Here is an 18,545-nt window from a genome sequence, read left to right on the forward strand (position 1 = left end):
AGAAGGGGTCAATGGGGGAAATATATAATACTTTCAACAATAGAGATTAAAAATATAAAATAAAAATAAATAAAACAAAATCTCTCAAGCTCTTTGAATGTGGAATCCAAGGGGAGTCATGAGATTATATGAATGAGAGGAGAAGGGGTAAATCCAAACCTTTTTTTACTAACAAGACTTGCATGTAGATATACTAGTAGATATAACTTTGGCAAATAGAGATGTTAATTTAAAAGGTACTTGTAGGTAATAATTTATCAACCAAGGCAATGATTAGAAAGGCAGACAGACATTCCAGAGGCTACTGGTTCCATTTTACAGGATATAGCAACATTGTCAGAAGTCCATGGGGGGTTTTTTTGTTTGTTTTTTTAGAAATAATATTTGTAAAGATAACTATAAGAGAAAGTAGAATGATACATTTTCATGCAGTCTAAATTTTGGACAGGGGACAGGAATGATAGTTTTAAAATGTTCTCAATTTATCTCTTCACCAGAGATAGCTTTGTGATACAAAACAGTATGTTTTAAGCAGCTATCAAGAAGAAGGGAAATTATTTTCATCTTGCTGAGGTTCTCTTACTAACTATTTGTTCATTAGAAGGACCTGCATTCCCTAGAGTAAGCACTGAAGAATCCTGTTAATTAGTGTAGAGAGAGGGTGGGGGAAGCAAGCCTGTGAAGGTAGAAACTCACACTTTTATATAAAAGCGAAGACAATTTTACTAGGTTGTTCTAAGTTGAATCTAACTGGATGAAGGTCACACCAGATTTTTTCAAAGGTCAGCTGACTCCCTCTGACCATTCTTTGTGTAGGGTAATCAAGATCGAGCACATCATAAAAACAGGGCTCTGCGAGATGTAATGCCTACAGGACAGCATACTCAGGCATGAAAGTCTCCTCCGTTTATCACACCAAGGCTCCCTAGGGCTATAGTCTTGTCAAAGGACTTTTCAAAATTTGAAGCCAAAGAACTAAAATGAACTAGGAATCAGACTACCGACAGGACCTAGGCTGCAAAAAAAGTGAATACATGTAAACTTATAACAAAGCATCATATAATAAAGCAAAAACTGACAAACTTACAGGGAAAAATGAAAACCCACAATTACTATTGGAGATTTTAATCTACCTCTCTCAGAAGTTGATCAATCAAACAGAAAAAAAAAAATGGTTATAAGGATATAGAAAATTGAACAATCCAGTCAGATCTTTGAACTGTGAACAATTCTAAAGTCCTGCACCCAACAATTAGAAAATACACAATATATTTAAGCACAAATGAATGTTTACAAACATTGATTAAATACTGGACTACAAAGCAAGTCTTAACCCATACCAAAGGATCAAATCACACATACTATGTCCTCTGAACACAATGCAGTTAGAAAATAACAAACTTTTAGAAAATTAAACATATTCAGAAAATTTAAAAATATATATAATTTTATTGATTTTAGAGTGGAAGAAAGAGGGAGAGAGAGAAACATCAATGATGAGAGAGAATCATTGACTGGCTGCCTCCTGCAGGCCCCCATCCTGGTGATAGAGCCCACAACCTGGGCATGTACCCTGACTGGGAATCGAGCCCTGGACCTTGCAGTCTGCAGTCTGCAGGCTGATGCTCCATCCACTGAGAAAACCCAGCCAGGGCCATATATTCAAAAATTTAAAAGACATTTCAAAATTAAGAAAATCATTAAAGCCCAGCCGGTGTGCTCAGTGTTTGAGCGTCGACCTATGAACCAGGAGGTCACTCTTGATTCCCAGTAGGGGGCATAGAGTAGGCAGCCCATTAATGATTCTCTCACTGATGTTTCTATCTCTTTTCCCTCCCCTTCACTCTCTGAAATTAATAAAAGTACCTTTAAAACTCATTAAAAACTTAGAAAATGATAACATCAAAACATGCAGAATGTAGTTTTAAAATATCTAGGAAGAAACATATTTGTGGCTTTTCTTGTTTACATTAGAAAAGAAGACTGAAAATTAGTCAGCTAAGAGTTCAGCTCAAGAAGTTAGAGAAGCAACATATAAACAAAAATAAATCAGAAGGAAAGTGCTTTAAATTTGATAAAAAGTGGAAATTAGTACAATTAAAAATAAAGATACAGTAGAGAAAATAAAAGAAAAAGCAGATTCTTTTTTTAAAAATATATTTTATTGATTTTTTACAGAGAGGAAGGGAGAAGGATAGAGAGTTAGAAACATCGATGAGAGAGAAACATCGATCAGCTGCCTCCTGTACACTCCCTACTGGGGATGTGCCCGCAACCAAGGTACATGCCCTTGACCGGAATCGAACCTGGGACCCTTGAGTCCGCAGGCTGACGCTCTTTCCACTGAGCCAAACTGGTTAGGGCAAGCAGATTCTTTAAAGACCATTAACAGAGATAAATTTTTGGCAAGCTGGGTCACACACACACAAAAAAAGATGTTACAAATAAACAATATTAGGAGGTAGAAGCTAGCCGTAACTACAAACTTAATAGACATTAAAATATAAATTAGGGTTAACAAATTTGAGAACTTTGACAAAATGGGAAGTTAAAAAAAATAACACCCAAAACTGACTCAAGAAGAATTAGAAAACCTGAATAGATGTAGCCATGAAAGAAACTGGTTTCTTGATTTAAAGAAATTTATCTACAAAACACACACATACACAAATACACAGCCACACATATAGGCCTGGATGGTTTTACTGGTAAGTTCTACCACAGAAAATTCCACTCTTAAAAGAACTCTTTCAGACATTGTAAAAAGAAAGTGTATGCTTCAGCTCATTTTGTCAGACTGGTATAACTTTCAAACCAAAACAAGACAAGGATTGTTTAAGATAGGACAATTATAGGTCAAATTAAATTACAAACATAGATCCATAAATTCAAAATAAAATGTTATCAAACTGAACCCAGCATGCATTAAAAATTAAACCAAATTTAGCATCAAATATCCATTAATTTAATTCACATTCACAAATTAAAGGGTTAATTTAATTCACCATATTAACAGATTTAATGCAGGAGTGGAAAATATGATCACCTGAATAAATTAAGTAAAAACATTTAATGAAATACAACACACATTCATGCAACAGCTCTTAGTAATCTAGAAAGAGAAGCTATAAGAGTAGAGCTCAGACAGGTCAGGTAAGCTTGAATCTCCTGAAGGCATATTTCTGGGAATTGACCTTAGCTTTACTCAATTTTCTAAGAAAAAAATGAAGTATTGGAGGTGTTTTGCACTGTTTATTTGCACTTGAAGAGTTGGTTGGCACATACAAAGATATTCCAGGAGTCAAGTACAAGAGGACAAAATGGAGATTTTAAAATCTCCATAAAAGGGAGAAATACTTTATGGTACTGCCCATTGCTGTATTCCCATGGGAAACTTTGGGGGGTCTGAGAAGTCCTACCTCTTTCTGAGAGAATAACATGTCATCTCCTGCCTTATAAAACCAACTGTAAGTTTTCTTTTCCTTTGCCATTAAACATGATACTCTCTGTGTCTGTTAGTCTCTTTCTGTTAATCATATTATGGTTCCATTATGACAAGAATGCAGAAGGGAACTTCTGTGTGCCAGTGATCCATAGCAAATACATTTTGTGATGAAACACTAAAAGCATTCCCTTTAAAAATAAAGTCTAACGGCCCTAACCGGTTTGGCTCAGTGGATAGAGCGTCAGCCTGCGGACTGAAAGGTTCCAGGTTTGATTCCGGTCAAGGGCATGTACCTTGGTTGCAGGCACATCCCCAGTGGGGGGGGGCGTGCAGGAGGCAGCTGATCGATGTTTCTCTCTCATCGATGTTTCTAACTCTCTCTTCCTCTCCCTTCCTCTCTGTAAAAAATCAATAAAATATATTTAAAAAAATAAATAAAGACTAACGATAAACTTGGCTGCTATAGCTGCTTCTATTCACCACTGACTTCCCAGCACATAGGATAAGAAAAAAATCTGAAAAAGTGTACGTCTTGGGAAAGGAAGAAACAAAACCATGGCAATTCGTGGATAATGTGGTTATATATCTAGAAAAACAATCAGAATATACAGAAAAATTATTAGAACAAAAATGGTTCAGCAAAGTTGATACATGTTAAAAGTTTAATAAAAAAAAAAGTATCTTATAAACCAAAGACAGTTAGAAAATGTATTTTTAAAATAGATACCCTACATAGCAACAAAAATATTATATACTTAGTAATGTCTCTAGCAAAAGATGACCTTTATGAATTATCAACATTTATTGGAAGCAGTAAAGAAGGCAGGCTCAGGAAAATGGGTATTTTACTAACCAGCAGAGAAAAATATTTTAATATTTTAACAATTGATACAGACTTGCTGGTGTAAACTACTAAAAATTAGCCCTGGTTTGTTAGTTCATGAGTGAAAAACTTCAATATCATAAAGTTATTTATTTCCCCAAAATTAATCTATAAATTTAATGCAATTTCAATCAAAATCTTAAGAAAGTCTTTCATGAAACTTGACAAGCTGATTGTATCGGAAAGCATAAGCTAAAAATGTTCAAGATAATTTCAAAGAAAATAGGAGGATAACTAACCCTATTAGATATTAAGACATAATGAGGCTATAAAGTAAATCCAATATTGTGTAGGCTCTGGATAGACAAACTGACTAATGCAGTGGTCGGCAAACTGCGGCTCGAGAGCCACATGCGGCTCTTTGGCCCCTTGAGTGTGGCTCTTGCACAAAATACCACGTCCGGGTGAGCACGTACAGTGCAATTGAAACTTCGTGGCCCATGCGCAGAAGAGGAGATAGACGAAATGGAACGGAGATAGACGAAACAAGTATACAAGACGAGTGTGGATGGGAGAGTTGGAAGGGGTCGACCTCAGCGAATGTACCTTAATCAGATTGAGGACTTTTTTAGCAAAGGCCAGCTTAGGAGTACCCTAATTAAGTTAATAACAATGTACCTACCTATCTAGTTTAAGTTTAAAAAATTTGGCTCTCAAAAGAAATTTCAATCGTTGTACTGTTGATATTTGCTCTGTTGACTAATGAGTTTGCCGACCACTGGACCAATGGAACAAAGAAAAGAAAGCTCAAAAATGGAGCCACATTTATGGGACTTGGTATAACAGAGAGAATTTTAAACCAGTAGTAAAAAGAGTCAATACCTTTTGTTGAAATAATTGGATATTCATACAGATATCCATAAAATGAAATTAGATCCATATCATTTACCAAACAAATAAAAAAACCTTAGGAACACACAAAAAAACTGAATATGATAAGCAAAACTTGTGAATGTCTAAAAGATAATATCAGAGAAAACGTTAATGACCTTAGGTGGGAAAGATATTTTTTTAAAATATAATTTAATTGATTTCAGAGAGGAAGGAAGAGGGAGTTAGAAACATAAATGATGAGAGAGAATCATTGACTAGCTGCCTCCTGCATGCCCCCTACTGGGGATGTGTCCTTGACCGGAATCAAACCCAGGATCCTTCAGTCCGCAGGCTGACGCCCTATCCACTGAGTCAAACCAGCCAGGGCAAGATTTCGTTGTTTTTTTTAAAATATATTTTATTGATTTTTTATAGAGAGAAAGGAAGAGGGGAGGGATAGAGAGTTAGAAACATCGATGAGAGAGGAACATCGATCAGCTGCCTCCTGCACACTCCCTACTGGAGATGTGCCTGCAACCAAAGTACATGCCCTTGACTGGAATCGAACCTGGGACCCTTCGGTCCACAGGCTGATGCTCTATCCACTGAGCTAAACCGGTTAGGGCCAGGGCAAGATTTCTTTAACAAGACACAAATATCTCAAATTAAGGAGACTGGTGAATTAGATAATATTAAAATTAAAAATATCCTATCTAATAATAGAGAAACATGGTAATTAACCGTAACTTCGCTACCCTTCCCATTGGCTAATCAGCGAGATATGCAAATTAACTGCCAACCAAGATGGTGGCTGGCAGCCACACAGCTGAAGCAAATATGAGGCTTGCTTGCTCCAGTGGTGGAGGAAGCCAAGGTTCCCCGTCTGCCACAGCCCAGCTCTGAGCTCCAGATGCAACAATGTTGCAATTATAGAAGCTAAACAAACCCAGAAACCTGCTTTCAGCCGCCAGTGGGCTCAGAGCTTAGAGCGGCCAGTGATAGCAACAGAGTTTCAATTATAGAAGCTAAACAAACTCAGATATCTGCTTCCAGCCAGCCACAGCCTCAGAGCTGGAGACGGCTCTCAGCTCCAGTGACAGCTATAGAAGGTAAATAAATCCCAGAATAAAAAAAAAAAAGAGGCTGGGAGCTTCAGTCTCCCACCAGCCTGTAAACGGCCCTCAGCCCCTCACCCAGACTGGCCAGGCACCCCAGTGGGGATTCCCACCCTGAAGGGGGTATGACCACCTGCAAACAGCCATCAGCCCGTCATCCAGGCTGGCCAGGCACCCAAGCGGGACCCCCACCCTGATTCAGATCACCCTTCAGGGCAAACCAGCCGGCCCCCACCCGTGCACCAGACCTCTATCCTATATAATAAAAGGGTAATATGCAAACTGACCCTAACAGCAGAAAGACTGGGAATGACTGGTCACTATGACACACACTGACCACTACGGGGCAGACGCTCAATGCAGGAGCTGCCCTCTGGTGGTCAGTGTGCTCTCAGAGCAAGGAGCTCTGCTCAGCCACAAGCCAGGCTGATGGCTGCCAGTACAGCAGTGGTGGTGGGAGCCTCTCCCGCCTCCTCAGCAGCGCTAAGGATGTCCGACTGCAGCTTAGGTCTGCTCCCTGCTGGCAAGTGGGCATCCCCCGAGGGTTGCCGGGCTGCCAGCGGGATGTCTGATTGCCAGCTTAGGCCCAATCCCCCAGAGAGCAGGCCTAAGCCAGCAAGTGGTCACCCCCAAGGGGGTCCCAGACTACGAGAGGGCACAGGCTGGGCTGAGGGACCCTCCTACCCCCAAGTGCTCAAATTTTTGTGCACTGGGCCTCTAGTCTATATATAAAAATATATCATAAAATGATGAAGCAGCCTCAGAGAGGGAGAAGTTATTTCCAATACATAATTAAACCAGAATTAATAATATCTAAAGTTTATAAAGGACGTCTCCAAATCAGTAAGAGAAAGGAAGCCCAATCCAAAAATGGGTAAAGGATAAAAGTCAATTCACAGAAGAGGAATCTACTGGTCAGTACCATGAAAGATGGTCAACCTTACTAGCAGTCAGATATAGAACATAGTTTTACTGCTTGTGACAAAGATCTAAAGTAACATAAAAAGAGAATTTATTTCTCTCACAGAGAAAGTCTAGACTGGTATAGTGGCTGTGTCCCATGAAATCATCAAAGTTATGTTACTCTTTTGTCAGAGATCTGCCCACTTTCTTTCTTGTTTTTCTGCTGTTCCTACAGTGTTGCCCTTCTTTGTGTGGTCCAACGTGGTTTTCCACCACATCTGCATTTTAGTCAGTATAAACTGGGAAAAGAGCCGAAACCGGTTTGGCTCAGCGGATAGAGCGTCGGCCTGCGGACTGAAAGGTCCCAGGTTCGATTCCGGTCAAGGGCATGTACCTGGGTTGCGGGCACATCCCCAGTAGGAGATGTGCAGGAGGCAGCTGATCGATGTTTCTCTCTCATCGATGTTTCTAACTCTATCTCTCTCCCTTCCTCTCTGTAAAAAATCAATAAAATATATTTTAAAAAAATAAATAAATAAATAAACTGGGAAAAGAGAAGTGGCAGTGGGTGGGCAGGGATGGGGAATGGGCACAACTCTGAAGTTACACACATTATTTCTCATAATATCCTCGCTGCAAGAAGCCTGAGGAATGTAATCAGTCTTTACTCTGGGTGGCCTTTTGTACAGCTAAAAATTGGGGTTTTATCACTGGAGTGGAAGGGGAGAAGTTTGGGGAAGCAGTCTCTGCCACACCGAGTAAATGAAGAGTATTTCACACTCATTTGATTGAAAAACAAAATTAAACTTTTGAGAACAAGAGTTGGCAATGATGTGGAGCGAAGAGAATTCTCACATGCTGCTTGTGAAGCATTTGATCAGTTTGGAAAACAACTTGACAATATCGAGTAAAGTTGAAGACTTGCTACTCTCTGAGGAAGCATTCTGTTTCTGGGATGTACTGTAAGGAAACCCTTCCACATGTGCACAAGTGGACATGTACAAGAATGAGTTCAATATTATTTGAATTATCAAAATAATTGGAAAATTTTTAATGTCCATTAACGGGCGAATGGATCAGTTGTGGTATAGTCATATGATGGAATTTTACACAAGAGTGAAAATGAAGAGCTGCATGTATCATCAATGGATAAATCTTAAAAATATAATGTTAAGGCACAAAAGCAAGTTGTGGAAAGATATGTGCAATATGCTATTTAATAAAGTTTTTAAAATGCCAAACACCTCTCTATATATTGTTTACAGAAATACATATACTGTATTTGGGGGGATCTGACAAGAAGACCCCCTTTTCCTGCCTAATATCTGAACTAGTTGAGAAATTAATCACAAGTCAGTAGATGAAAAACAAAATATCACCTTCATTACTAACAAAGGATAGCTTGAATGCTATGACTTTATATGAGAACAGAAATGGTCTTGCTAACTCCCTACTGTCAGTGTAGACTTTAGAGCAGTTTGCCTTTAGGAAAGTTTGCAGAGCACATTAAATCTCTTACCTTCAGGACCTATTATTTGAATGGGTCCACCTAGCCCAAAACCCAGAACCAACAACTGTCACTCACCAATCAAGAGTGGGCAAAGATCCAGGAGGGGTTAAGTAAAATCTCTCCTTAAGGAACCAGAGGAATGGGGTAGAGTTATCCTAACACATATGAGTTTAAAAATATTCATGGGGATTGTAAGAACCAAATTCAACCTAGTCCTTACTCCTAAGGCAGCGGTTCCTTAGTCTAGTTTATATCAGAATCACCTTGAGGGCTTATTAAAACATGGATGGCTCAAACCCACTCTTAGAGTTTCTGATTCAGTCAACCTGGGATGGGGCCCAAGAACTGGCATTTCTGCCGGTCAGTGTGGCTCAGTAGTTGAGTGTTGACCTATGAATCAGGAGGTCATGGCTCTATTCCTGGTCAAGGCACATGCCCAGGGTTTCAGACTCAGTCCCTAGTAGAGGGCATGCAGGAGGCAGCTGATCAATGATTCTCATCATTGATGTTCTCCCTTTCCCTTCCTCTCTGAAATCAAAAATAGTAAAAAAAAAAAAAAAAAAAAAAAATTGGCATTTCTGACAAGTTCACAGTTGATGCTGATGGTATTGGCATGACCACACTTTGAAAATCATTGCGTTAGGGTGAGGTGAAGAAATAATATCAAGGAGAGGTAAGCAGAAAGATCTAATTATATTTTCAGTGTTTTATTTATTACTAGAGGCCCAGTGCACAAATTCATGCACCAGTGGGGTCCCTTGGCCTGGCCTGCAGGATCAGGCTGAAAACAACTCTCCGACATCCCCTGAGGGGTCCCGGATTGCGAGAGGGCGCAGGCCAGGCCAAGGGACCCCACCAGTGCACGATCGGGGCCGGGGAGGGATGCAGGAGGTTGGCCAGCTGGAGAGGGACCATGGGAGGGCTCCAAGGCATGTCCGGCCTGTCTCACTCAGTCCTGATCAGCCGGACTCCAGCAGCAAGCTAACCAACCAGTTGGTGCATCTGCCCCCTGGTGGTCAGTGCACATGATAGTGACTGTTCAATCGATTGACTGTCTGCCCCCTGGTTGTCAGTGCATGTCATAGCGAGCGGTTGAGCAGCCTTAGCATATCATTAGCATATTGTGCTTTGATTGGTTGAACGGATGACCAGACACTTAGCATATTAGGCTTTTATTATATAGGATTTTTTGGTTATCCTCACTCAAGGATAATTTTTCCATTGAGTTTTAGAAAGAGTGGAAGGGAGGGAGAGAAAGAGAGAGAGAGGGGTAAGAAGAGAGATGTCAATGTGAGAGAGACACATCAATTAGTTATCTCCTGCATACGCATATGCCGGAGGCAGCCTTTGACTGGGAATCAACTTTATGACCCTTCGGTGCTCTGGCTAATGCCCCAAATACTGAGCCATGCCGACCAGGGCAATGTTTTATTTCTTGAGCTGAGTAGTGAGTGTTATTATTTTCTACATTATCTTTTTAAATCAAAGTAATGAAATATTTTCACATACAAAAGTAATGATAGAGTATATAAAACTCTGGAAAATTGCCGCCTTAATACTTACAAATCATCTGATTATTCAGACTTTGGAGGAGTAACATGTTAAATTCAGATATTGACTTGGAATAAGTATGTTAAATACGTTTTTATAGGTTAAATGATTAACAGTGTGGAGCAATAATTGTTACTACTTGTTACAATTTGTAGGTCTTTCAAATTGTTTCTATACTTACTCGAATCACTTTTAATCGGGAATTTTTATCGTGTTTCCCAATAAATTCTTTAGCTTAACATACTAAAACCTACTCTGTTAAAAAAAATTTAATGTTTTGCTTTGTTTTATTTTATTACTTATTTTTATTGTGGTTCAAGTGACATGTAACATTATATTAGTTTTTGGTATACAACAAAATGATTTGATATTTCTATATATTGCAAAATGATTACCACAATAAGTACTTTTTATCACCACTTATCATTATAAAATTTAGTTTTCTTGTGATGAGAACGTTTAAGATCTACTCTCTTAGCCACTTTCAAATAGGCAATATAATATTATTAACTGCAGTCACCAAGCTATACCTACTTTGTTTTACATGTAACTTATATTTCATGTGAAATTTAGCATTTTGAATTCTCAGGACCAGAGAATATGTGTTTCTTTTAGTTTTCTGGAAACTCCTCCCTTTTAATTTTAATTCGATCTGGTGAAGAATTTATGTTTCTCTTTGTTTTTTGACTAATAGCTTTTTAAGACTCCCCCTCGCTTACTGACTGAATTATAACATGCTCAGATATGCAGATTAAAAAATGGTTCACCTTTGAATATTTTATGAGCTCTAGAATTTAAGTGGCATGCAAGTTTGTATAGCAATTCATGTATTAATAATTAAGTATAGAATATATTTTTCTATTAGTTAGCCATTCACAAAGAATTTTTAGGAGCATTACAACCAAATGAAGGCCACTTGCATGGGAGTTAAAAGGTAAGTCCTTGGTGGGCATATGTTATATCCTGCACATTCCAGCAGCATCTACCAGCCCCAAGTAACCACAAGTCAAACTTTTGGATAAGTAGTGAAAATATATGTCAGTGCTGGAGAGTGTGTAGCTAGATGTTCTTTCTCATTCTTCTCTGCAGGAGTGTAATTAATACCATGACACCTTTCTGAAAAACAGTGTCGCAGAAGGTATCAAAAACTTTAAAAGTATTTTTACTCTTTACCTAAGGAATTCCTCTTTCAGGGCTACCCAAAGAAATGATCTGAAATGTCAACAAAGATTTGTGCACAAAATGCTCACAATATCATCACTTAAAATAAGGGGATGTTTAAAGTGATGCTATGATCTAAATATTCAATTATAAGAAAATAGTCAAGTCATTTATGGGTTATTATGCCATTAAATAGTATCTTTTACAATTACTTTTGAAAAACTTTATGAAATGAGAATGATCTTAAGTTATAGTTTAATATGAAATTTGAATATGTATACTGTATATATTTATTGCCTTGTGTTTATAGTATGGGTTTAAATATATGCATAGAAAATGATCAAAGATTATCTTTTAATGATGGAATCGTGCATGAGTTTATTCTTTATACTTTTCTGTATTTAAGAAACTATGCAATAAAACTTTGTTTTTAAAAATTCTTCTTGCCACATAAATATAGTGTCATGTAGTATGAAGGCTAAGTCCATATATACAGGGTGTCCCCAAAAAATGTATACACACTTTAAGGGCTGATAGCTCAATTTTGAAAATGAAATGTATTTTAATAAACACTGCCTTTAATTATTCAAAGTGCCTTTTTTTGGAGACACCCTATATTTTCTGACTTTCTAGTTCCAATTTTCACATAAAATGCTTTAGCTTATCTATCAAACAATTTAAAATATACTTAAACAAAAGCACTATTTAAAGCTTTCATCACACCATTCAGAAATTTTGGTATCTTTTTAAAGCAAATTATTCCTCATAATAATGAATTTTGTATATAATTTATAGGTATCATTATAAATTTTGCTAGCCTCATCCAATTAAAAATTTTATTGGGGTATTTCTTAAATAGCCTTTTAAATACTTTATTGTATAGATTGCCTAAAGCAGGGTTTCTCAACCATTTTTTTTCATCATCACCTTCCTAAGGAGACTTTGAAGACATTTTTCCCTAATTGCCCCCACCCCATGAAATTTTAATATCTGCTCATGTACTACATGTATATCTGTAGTTTATGTGTAGAGTAAGATGTTTTTTCACTCTTCCAAGAACCAATTTTCACCCCTTTGGTGGCGATATTAGCCCCCTTTAAGAATGTGTGGCCTAAAGGAACATTATGAAAAAAAGTTATATTAACTTTTAAAATGAGTCTCAAGCCCACATGTTTTGTTTTTATAGCTGCCTGCCTCTCAAACATCACATGGTGACCACTCCAACACTACTACTGTGGGGAGAGAAAGACGCATTTATGGAGGTTGAAATGGCTGAAGTCACAAAGATTTATGTTAAAAACTATTTCAGGCTAACTATTTTGTCAGAAGCCAGTCATTGGCTTCAGCAAGAACAACCTGACATAGTGAACACATTGATATGGACATTTCTAAAAGAAGAAGCAAGAAAAAAAGATTGACTTTTCTATATTCTGCTATGAGAGGTCTGTAATAAAATCTCTAAATATATTTCTTAAATTGTTCATCAACTTCTGTGAGATTCACTAGGAAAACATTGTTTTCACATGCTTTATCATAAATAAATATCCTGACAAATATTACTGAAAAAAATCTGAGAATGTGTGTGAACTTGTAACATAATGTTGATTTTCCTCTATTGTGCTTTACACAGAAAATCACCTGCCTTAACATGCACACACTTGTACAAAAAGAAAGTTGGGGAAAGTGGCTCAGTTTTGGTTTCTCGCATTCCTTTTCTTTTTTTAAAATATATTTTTATTGATTTCAGGGAGGAAGGGAGAGGGAGAGAGAGATAGAAATATCAATGATGAGAGAGAATCATTGATCGGCTGCCTCCTGCAACCCGGGCACGTGCCCTTGACTGGAATTGAACCCAGGACCCTTCAGTCCACAGGCAGATGCTCTATCCACTGAGCGAAACCAGCTAGAGCAAGTTGCTTGCATTCTTTACCCTGTTAACATATGGTGCTTTATAGATAGATAGATAGATAGATAGATAGATAGATAGATAGATAGAGATATAGATATAGATATATATAGATATATATATTCAGTCATATTGCCCTAGCCAGTTTTGCTCAGTAGTTAGAGCATCAACCTCCGGACTGAAGGGTCCTGGGTTTGATTCCAGTGAAGTCTACATATCTCGGTTGCAGGTTCGATCCCCAGTCCTGGCTTGGGCACCTGCGGGAGGCAACCAGTTGATGTTTCTCTCTTGCATCAGTGTTTCTCTCTCTCTCTGTCTCTTCCCATTCCTTCCATTTTCTTTCTAAAAAAAAATTAATGGAAAAAATGTCCTCAGGTGAGGATTAACAACAACAAATAAATAAATAAAAAGATTAGCCATATTAAAAGACAAACCTGCAATGGTATAAATTTTCATTTTGTTCAAAAGTTCTTTTAACTATTTTTTAACCATTAAAAAATTTTATTATCAAGTTTCTTCTATTTATAGTATATTTATTAGTCTGAAGGCAAATATGACTAGATGAATACTAGTATACACTCCTAAAACAGGCCGTAAAGTGGTGTTTACAAGAGATGCTATGAAGATTCTCATATACACATATATATATGAAACATTGCAAAGTAGGAAAGCATATCCATTAAATTATTTGCCTTAATTCTCTAGCTAAATTGGTGAAGGATTTAGAAAAAGTATCCAAGTGTCCATTTGCCCCTCTCCAGGCAACAAGAATTGAATGCTATCTTCCTCAGTGCACTAAAATCTAAGCTCCCCAGGGCAGAGACATTTTATTGTTTTATTAACTGACACATCCAGCATCTAGAAAAAGGGACTGGCTCATTGTAGGAACTCAGATACTTGCTTAATAAATAAATATCTGCCACACTGCTAGGACTACTCATTCTCTTGGGTTGCTCTTCGTGGCAACGGAGACAACCACTGATGTTGCCAAGCCATGGCTCCTTAGAGACTGCATTTGTGTTCCCTTGGTGAAAGGAATGTTTCCCTCCCTAAGCATCGTTCTCATAGTGACAGAAGACAGAGGAATGTCCCGAAGAATTCTCATCATTGTATCCTAACAACTTGTATTTACTAATAAAAGCCCACTCTTGGAGAACAGTATGGAGTTTCCTCAAAAAACTAAAAATGGAACTCCCATTTGACCCAGTGATCCCACTTCTAGGAATATATCCCAAGAAACCAGAAACACCAATCAGAAAGGATATATGCACCTCTATGTTCATAGCAGCACAATTCACCATAGCTAAGATTTGGAAACAGCCTAAGTGCCCATTAGCAGATAAGTGGATTAAAAAACTGTGGTACATCTACACAATGGAATACTATTGTGGTAAAAAAGAAGTTCTTACCATTTGCAACAGCGTGGATGGAACTGGAGAGCACTATGCTAAGTGAAATAAGCCAGCTGGAGAAAGATTAATATCACATGATCTCACTCATTTATGGAATTTAATGAACAACATAAACTGATAAACAAAAACAGATCCAGAGACAGAGAAGCATCGATCAGACCGCCAAACCTCAAAGGGAAGGTAGGGGAGGGTGAGGGTAAGGGGGAGAGATCAACCAAAGGACTTATATGCAAGCATATAGGCCTAACCAACGGACACTGACAACAGGGGGGTGAGGGCATGAGTGGGGGTGTGGGGGTAATGTAATAACTTAATCAATAAAGAAATTTTAAAAAATAATTTTTAAAAAACCACTCTTCTCTATATATTATACTTGTGCCTCATAACAACATTTCCAGGTAGGGAGTATCAACAATTTACAGATGTCAAAATGAGGTTGGCCAAAGACCACAGTGTTGAAACCAGGATCTGAACTAGATCCATCTGGTTGTAAAACCCATAATCTTTGCACAGATCACATTCTGTTTAACAGGCTCTGGTGTCCACATATGTACAGGAAAGATGAGTCATATTGCCCTAGCCGGTTTGGCTCAGTGGTTAAAGCATTGGCCTGCAGATTGAAGGGTCATGGAGCAAACCTGGTATGCTCCAAGAAATAGAAACATATCTCAGAAAACTTCAGTTCGACTTCTAATTCTAAGAAAAGGAATTCAACTTAGCAATTAGTGAACACAGGAATATTTGATATAGCGCTGCCAGCGTTACAAATGCTGCAAAGTATAGAGAGAGCCTGGTTCACACCAGCTTCGATTATGCTTCCCATTGATCATTCCCAAAAGACAGCAATAAAGGGAGGAGACAGGAGCATGTTGACTGTGGTTGGCGCAATGAAGTAATCCTGACTTATTTTAATGAAAACTTGTTACTGACAAAGGTAATCTTAAGGTTTGCCATTGTTACTTATGTCTGTCTGAAATGCTGATTGGTTCATGTGGAATAATATTAAGAGTATGAATCAAACGTTCCATGGCTAATTCTGGCCTCTGATAATGGATATAGTCTAATTTTCAATGGATGTGGAAGAGTGTTTGTAAAAGATAAAGGCTCAAGGGTGCCACCAGTTAAACCTCTTGAACATAAAGAGATCGTACTGTTTCTGTAGAAATCAATTGTAGGGAGAGAAAATGAATTTGACTTACCAGTTGCCAAAGCATCTCACAGTAAAAATTGTCATTAAGATTCATATATTTAAATTCATATAGCCCTAGTAGCTATATACTATGTGCTTAATATAAACGTCAGCAATTGTTATATGAAAATAATTTATTAAATATATACATATATATATGAAGATGTTTACAAAAAGCAAAGAATAGCCCTGACTGGTTTGGCTCAGTGGATAGAGCGTCGGCCTGCGGACTGAAGGGTCCCAGGTTCGGTTCCAGTCAAGGGCATGGACCTTGGTTGTGGGCACATCCCCAGTAGAGGCTGTGCAGAAGGCAGCTGATTGATGTTTCTAGCTCTCTATCCCTCTCCCTTCCTCTCTGTAAAAAATCAATAAAATAGATATATTTTTTAAAAAAGCAAAGAATATTATCCCGCTGATATGACTCTAATCCTCCCACTACATCATTTACCATTTAAAATTTTTCGGATTTCAAAGGTAATACATCATATCCTATTAACACACAATTGCCTCTAGGTTCTAATGCTGCGTGAGCAGAAAGAGCAGGAGGGGGAAGGCGTGCGCTCTGGGGACCGACCCAGGTCCCAGCTGGTGGCCTCCTAAGGCCACCGAAAAGTCGGCCCCATGTCTCAGCGCTCCTCCTCGGACTAGGGGGTGGACGGGGCCTCCTATGACCCCTGAAGAGTCAGCCCCATGTCTCAGCCCTCCTCCTTGGACCGGGAGGCGGACGGGTGGGAGTCTGCCGGCCGTCTCTTGAGGAGCAAGTCCTTGTACCCGCCAGCGGTGGCCAACCCCTTCGTGCAGCGCACGCACATCAACGCGTGGCGCTGGGCCTCCATCCTCCTCCTGGGGACCCTGCTGGTGGTGGTGCGGGTGTCCTGCCTGGCCATCCTCTTCGTCTTCCTCTGGCCCGTGACCATGCTGTGCACCATAGGCCGCTCTGCTCGCGGAGGCAAGCCCGCCAAGAGTTGGAGAAGAAAACTGGTGCAACTCCCCCTCAAGTTCTTGTTTCAGACGTGTTTCCTTGCCTCCGGCTTCCTGGTGAAAGTGAAAGGGAAAAAGGCAACCCGAAAGGAGGCCCCCCTCTTGGTGACCGCACCGCACTCCACTTTCTTCGACGCCATCGCCTGTGTGGTGGCGGGGTTGCCCTCCGTGGTCTCTGCGAGTGAAAACGCACGGATACCAGTGGCTGGGAAATTCCTGTTGTTAACGCAGCCGGTGCTTGTGACTCGAGAGGACCCCAACTCCAGGAAGACTACCCGGGATGAAATCCAGAAGCGAGTGACCTCCAAAGGGGCGTGGCCACAGGTCATGATTTTCCCAGAGGGAGTGTGTACCAATCGCACGTGTCTGATCACTTTTAAGCTCGGGGCCTTCTCCCCAGGGGTTCCTGTGCAGCCAGTGCTGCTCAGGTACCCAAATAGCCTGGACACGGTGACCTGGACCTGGCAGGGCTTGACAGCCTTCCAGGTGTGTATGCTGACCCTGAGCCAGCTCTTCACCAGGGTAGAAGTGGAGTTTATGCCTGTGTACGTCCCGAGTGTCCAGGAAAAAAAAGACCCCATCCTTTTTGCCAATGCAGTGCGGGTCAACATGGCCAATGCTCTGGGGGTGCCCGTGACAGACCACACGTACGAAGACTGCAAACTAATGATCAGCGCGGGCAACCTTCAACTACCCATGGAAGCTGGTTTGGTGGAATTTACAAAGATCAGCCGGAAGTTGAAGTTAGATTGGGATAGTATTCATCAGCATTTGGATGAATATGCTGCAATCGCAGTTGCCTCAAAAGGAGGGAAGATAGGAATTGAAGAATTTGCAAGTTATTTAAAACTCCCAATTTCAGAGCCCTTCAGACAACTGTTTGCCCTCTTTGACAGGAATAACGACGGCAGCATAGACTTCAGAGAGTACGTGATAGGGCTGACTGTCCTGTGCAATCCTGCCAACACGGACGAGATTCTGCGAATGTCCTTTAAGCTTTTTGATCTTGATGACGATGGTTTCATAACACAACCGGAGTTGGCTGCTATACTTCAGGCAGCTTTTGGAGTGCCTGGCCTTGATGTTTCCAGTCTCTTTCAGGGAATAGCTAGAAAGAACTCAGAATACATTTCATACAAGGACTTTATGAGATTTGCTTTGAAGCATCCAAAATATGCCATTCTATTTAATTCATATTTAGAACTCCAGGCAGCCTATATATACACATTACCACAAGAACAAGTTTAATCGCTGTATTTAAAGGTTTAAGTCAGCCTTGAAAATGGTGCAGGTACCTTCCAGGTAGACCCTATGAAATAAAAATATTTCTTTGTGGAAAAACACAGTCATGTTTACTCTAAGTGGCCTAGACACTTAATTATGATATTTAAATGTACTTAAGGCATATATATATATATATATATATATATATATATATATATATTTCAACTAGACTTTATAGCATCTAATTTTTTTCAATTTCTTTTTTTTAAGAATAAAACTCAGATTAGGTAGAATTGCCCCATACAGCAGCAGTATTAATAAATATCTCATTTCCTTGGTTTAACATACTAAGAAGTATAATTTTGGGGGAAAGGGGAAAAGATCCTTAAATGTGTACTGCTATTATAAAACAACTGTTGATACCTGTCTTTTGTTTGTTTTTAAAGAATTTT

At 39.1% G+C, this 18,545-nt stretch overlaps 2 protein-coding genes across 2 annotated transcripts in view; both read left to right on the plus strand.

Moving 5' to 3' along the window:
* The window catches only part of EPHX4 (epoxide hydrolase 4), a 31,320-nt gene extending 18,389 nt beyond the window's left edge, over positions 1 to 12,931 (plus strand). Inside the window, exon 7 of the mRNA XM_036351576.1 lies at positions 12,568 to 12,931. Coding sequence (XP_036207469.1) covers positions 12,568 to 12,799 — 232 coding nt within the window. The 3' untranslated portion in view covers positions 12,800 to 12,931. The remainder of the gene's footprint in view (positions 1 to 12,567) is intronic.
* A 3,476-nt stretch (positions 12,932 to 16,407) lies between these two features.
* LOC118675464 (lysophosphatidylcholine acyltransferase 2B-like) lies at positions 16,408 to 18,117 on the plus strand. The gene is given in 2 exon segments (XM_036348297.1): positions 16,408 to 16,539; positions 16,609 to 18,117. Coding segments are annotated over 2 exon segments (1,641 nt in total).
* Positions 18,118 to 18,545: the final 428 nt, after the last annotated feature.

The sequence above is a fragment of the Myotis myotis genome, unplaced genomic scaffold (genome assembly GCF_014108235.1).
Source record: "Myotis myotis isolate mMyoMyo1 unplaced genomic scaffold, mMyoMyo1.p scaffold_m19_p_2, whole genome shotgun sequence".
In the NCBI taxonomy this organism is placed as follows: Eukaryota; Metazoa; Chordata; class Mammalia; order Chiroptera; family Vespertilionidae; genus Myotis; species Myotis myotis.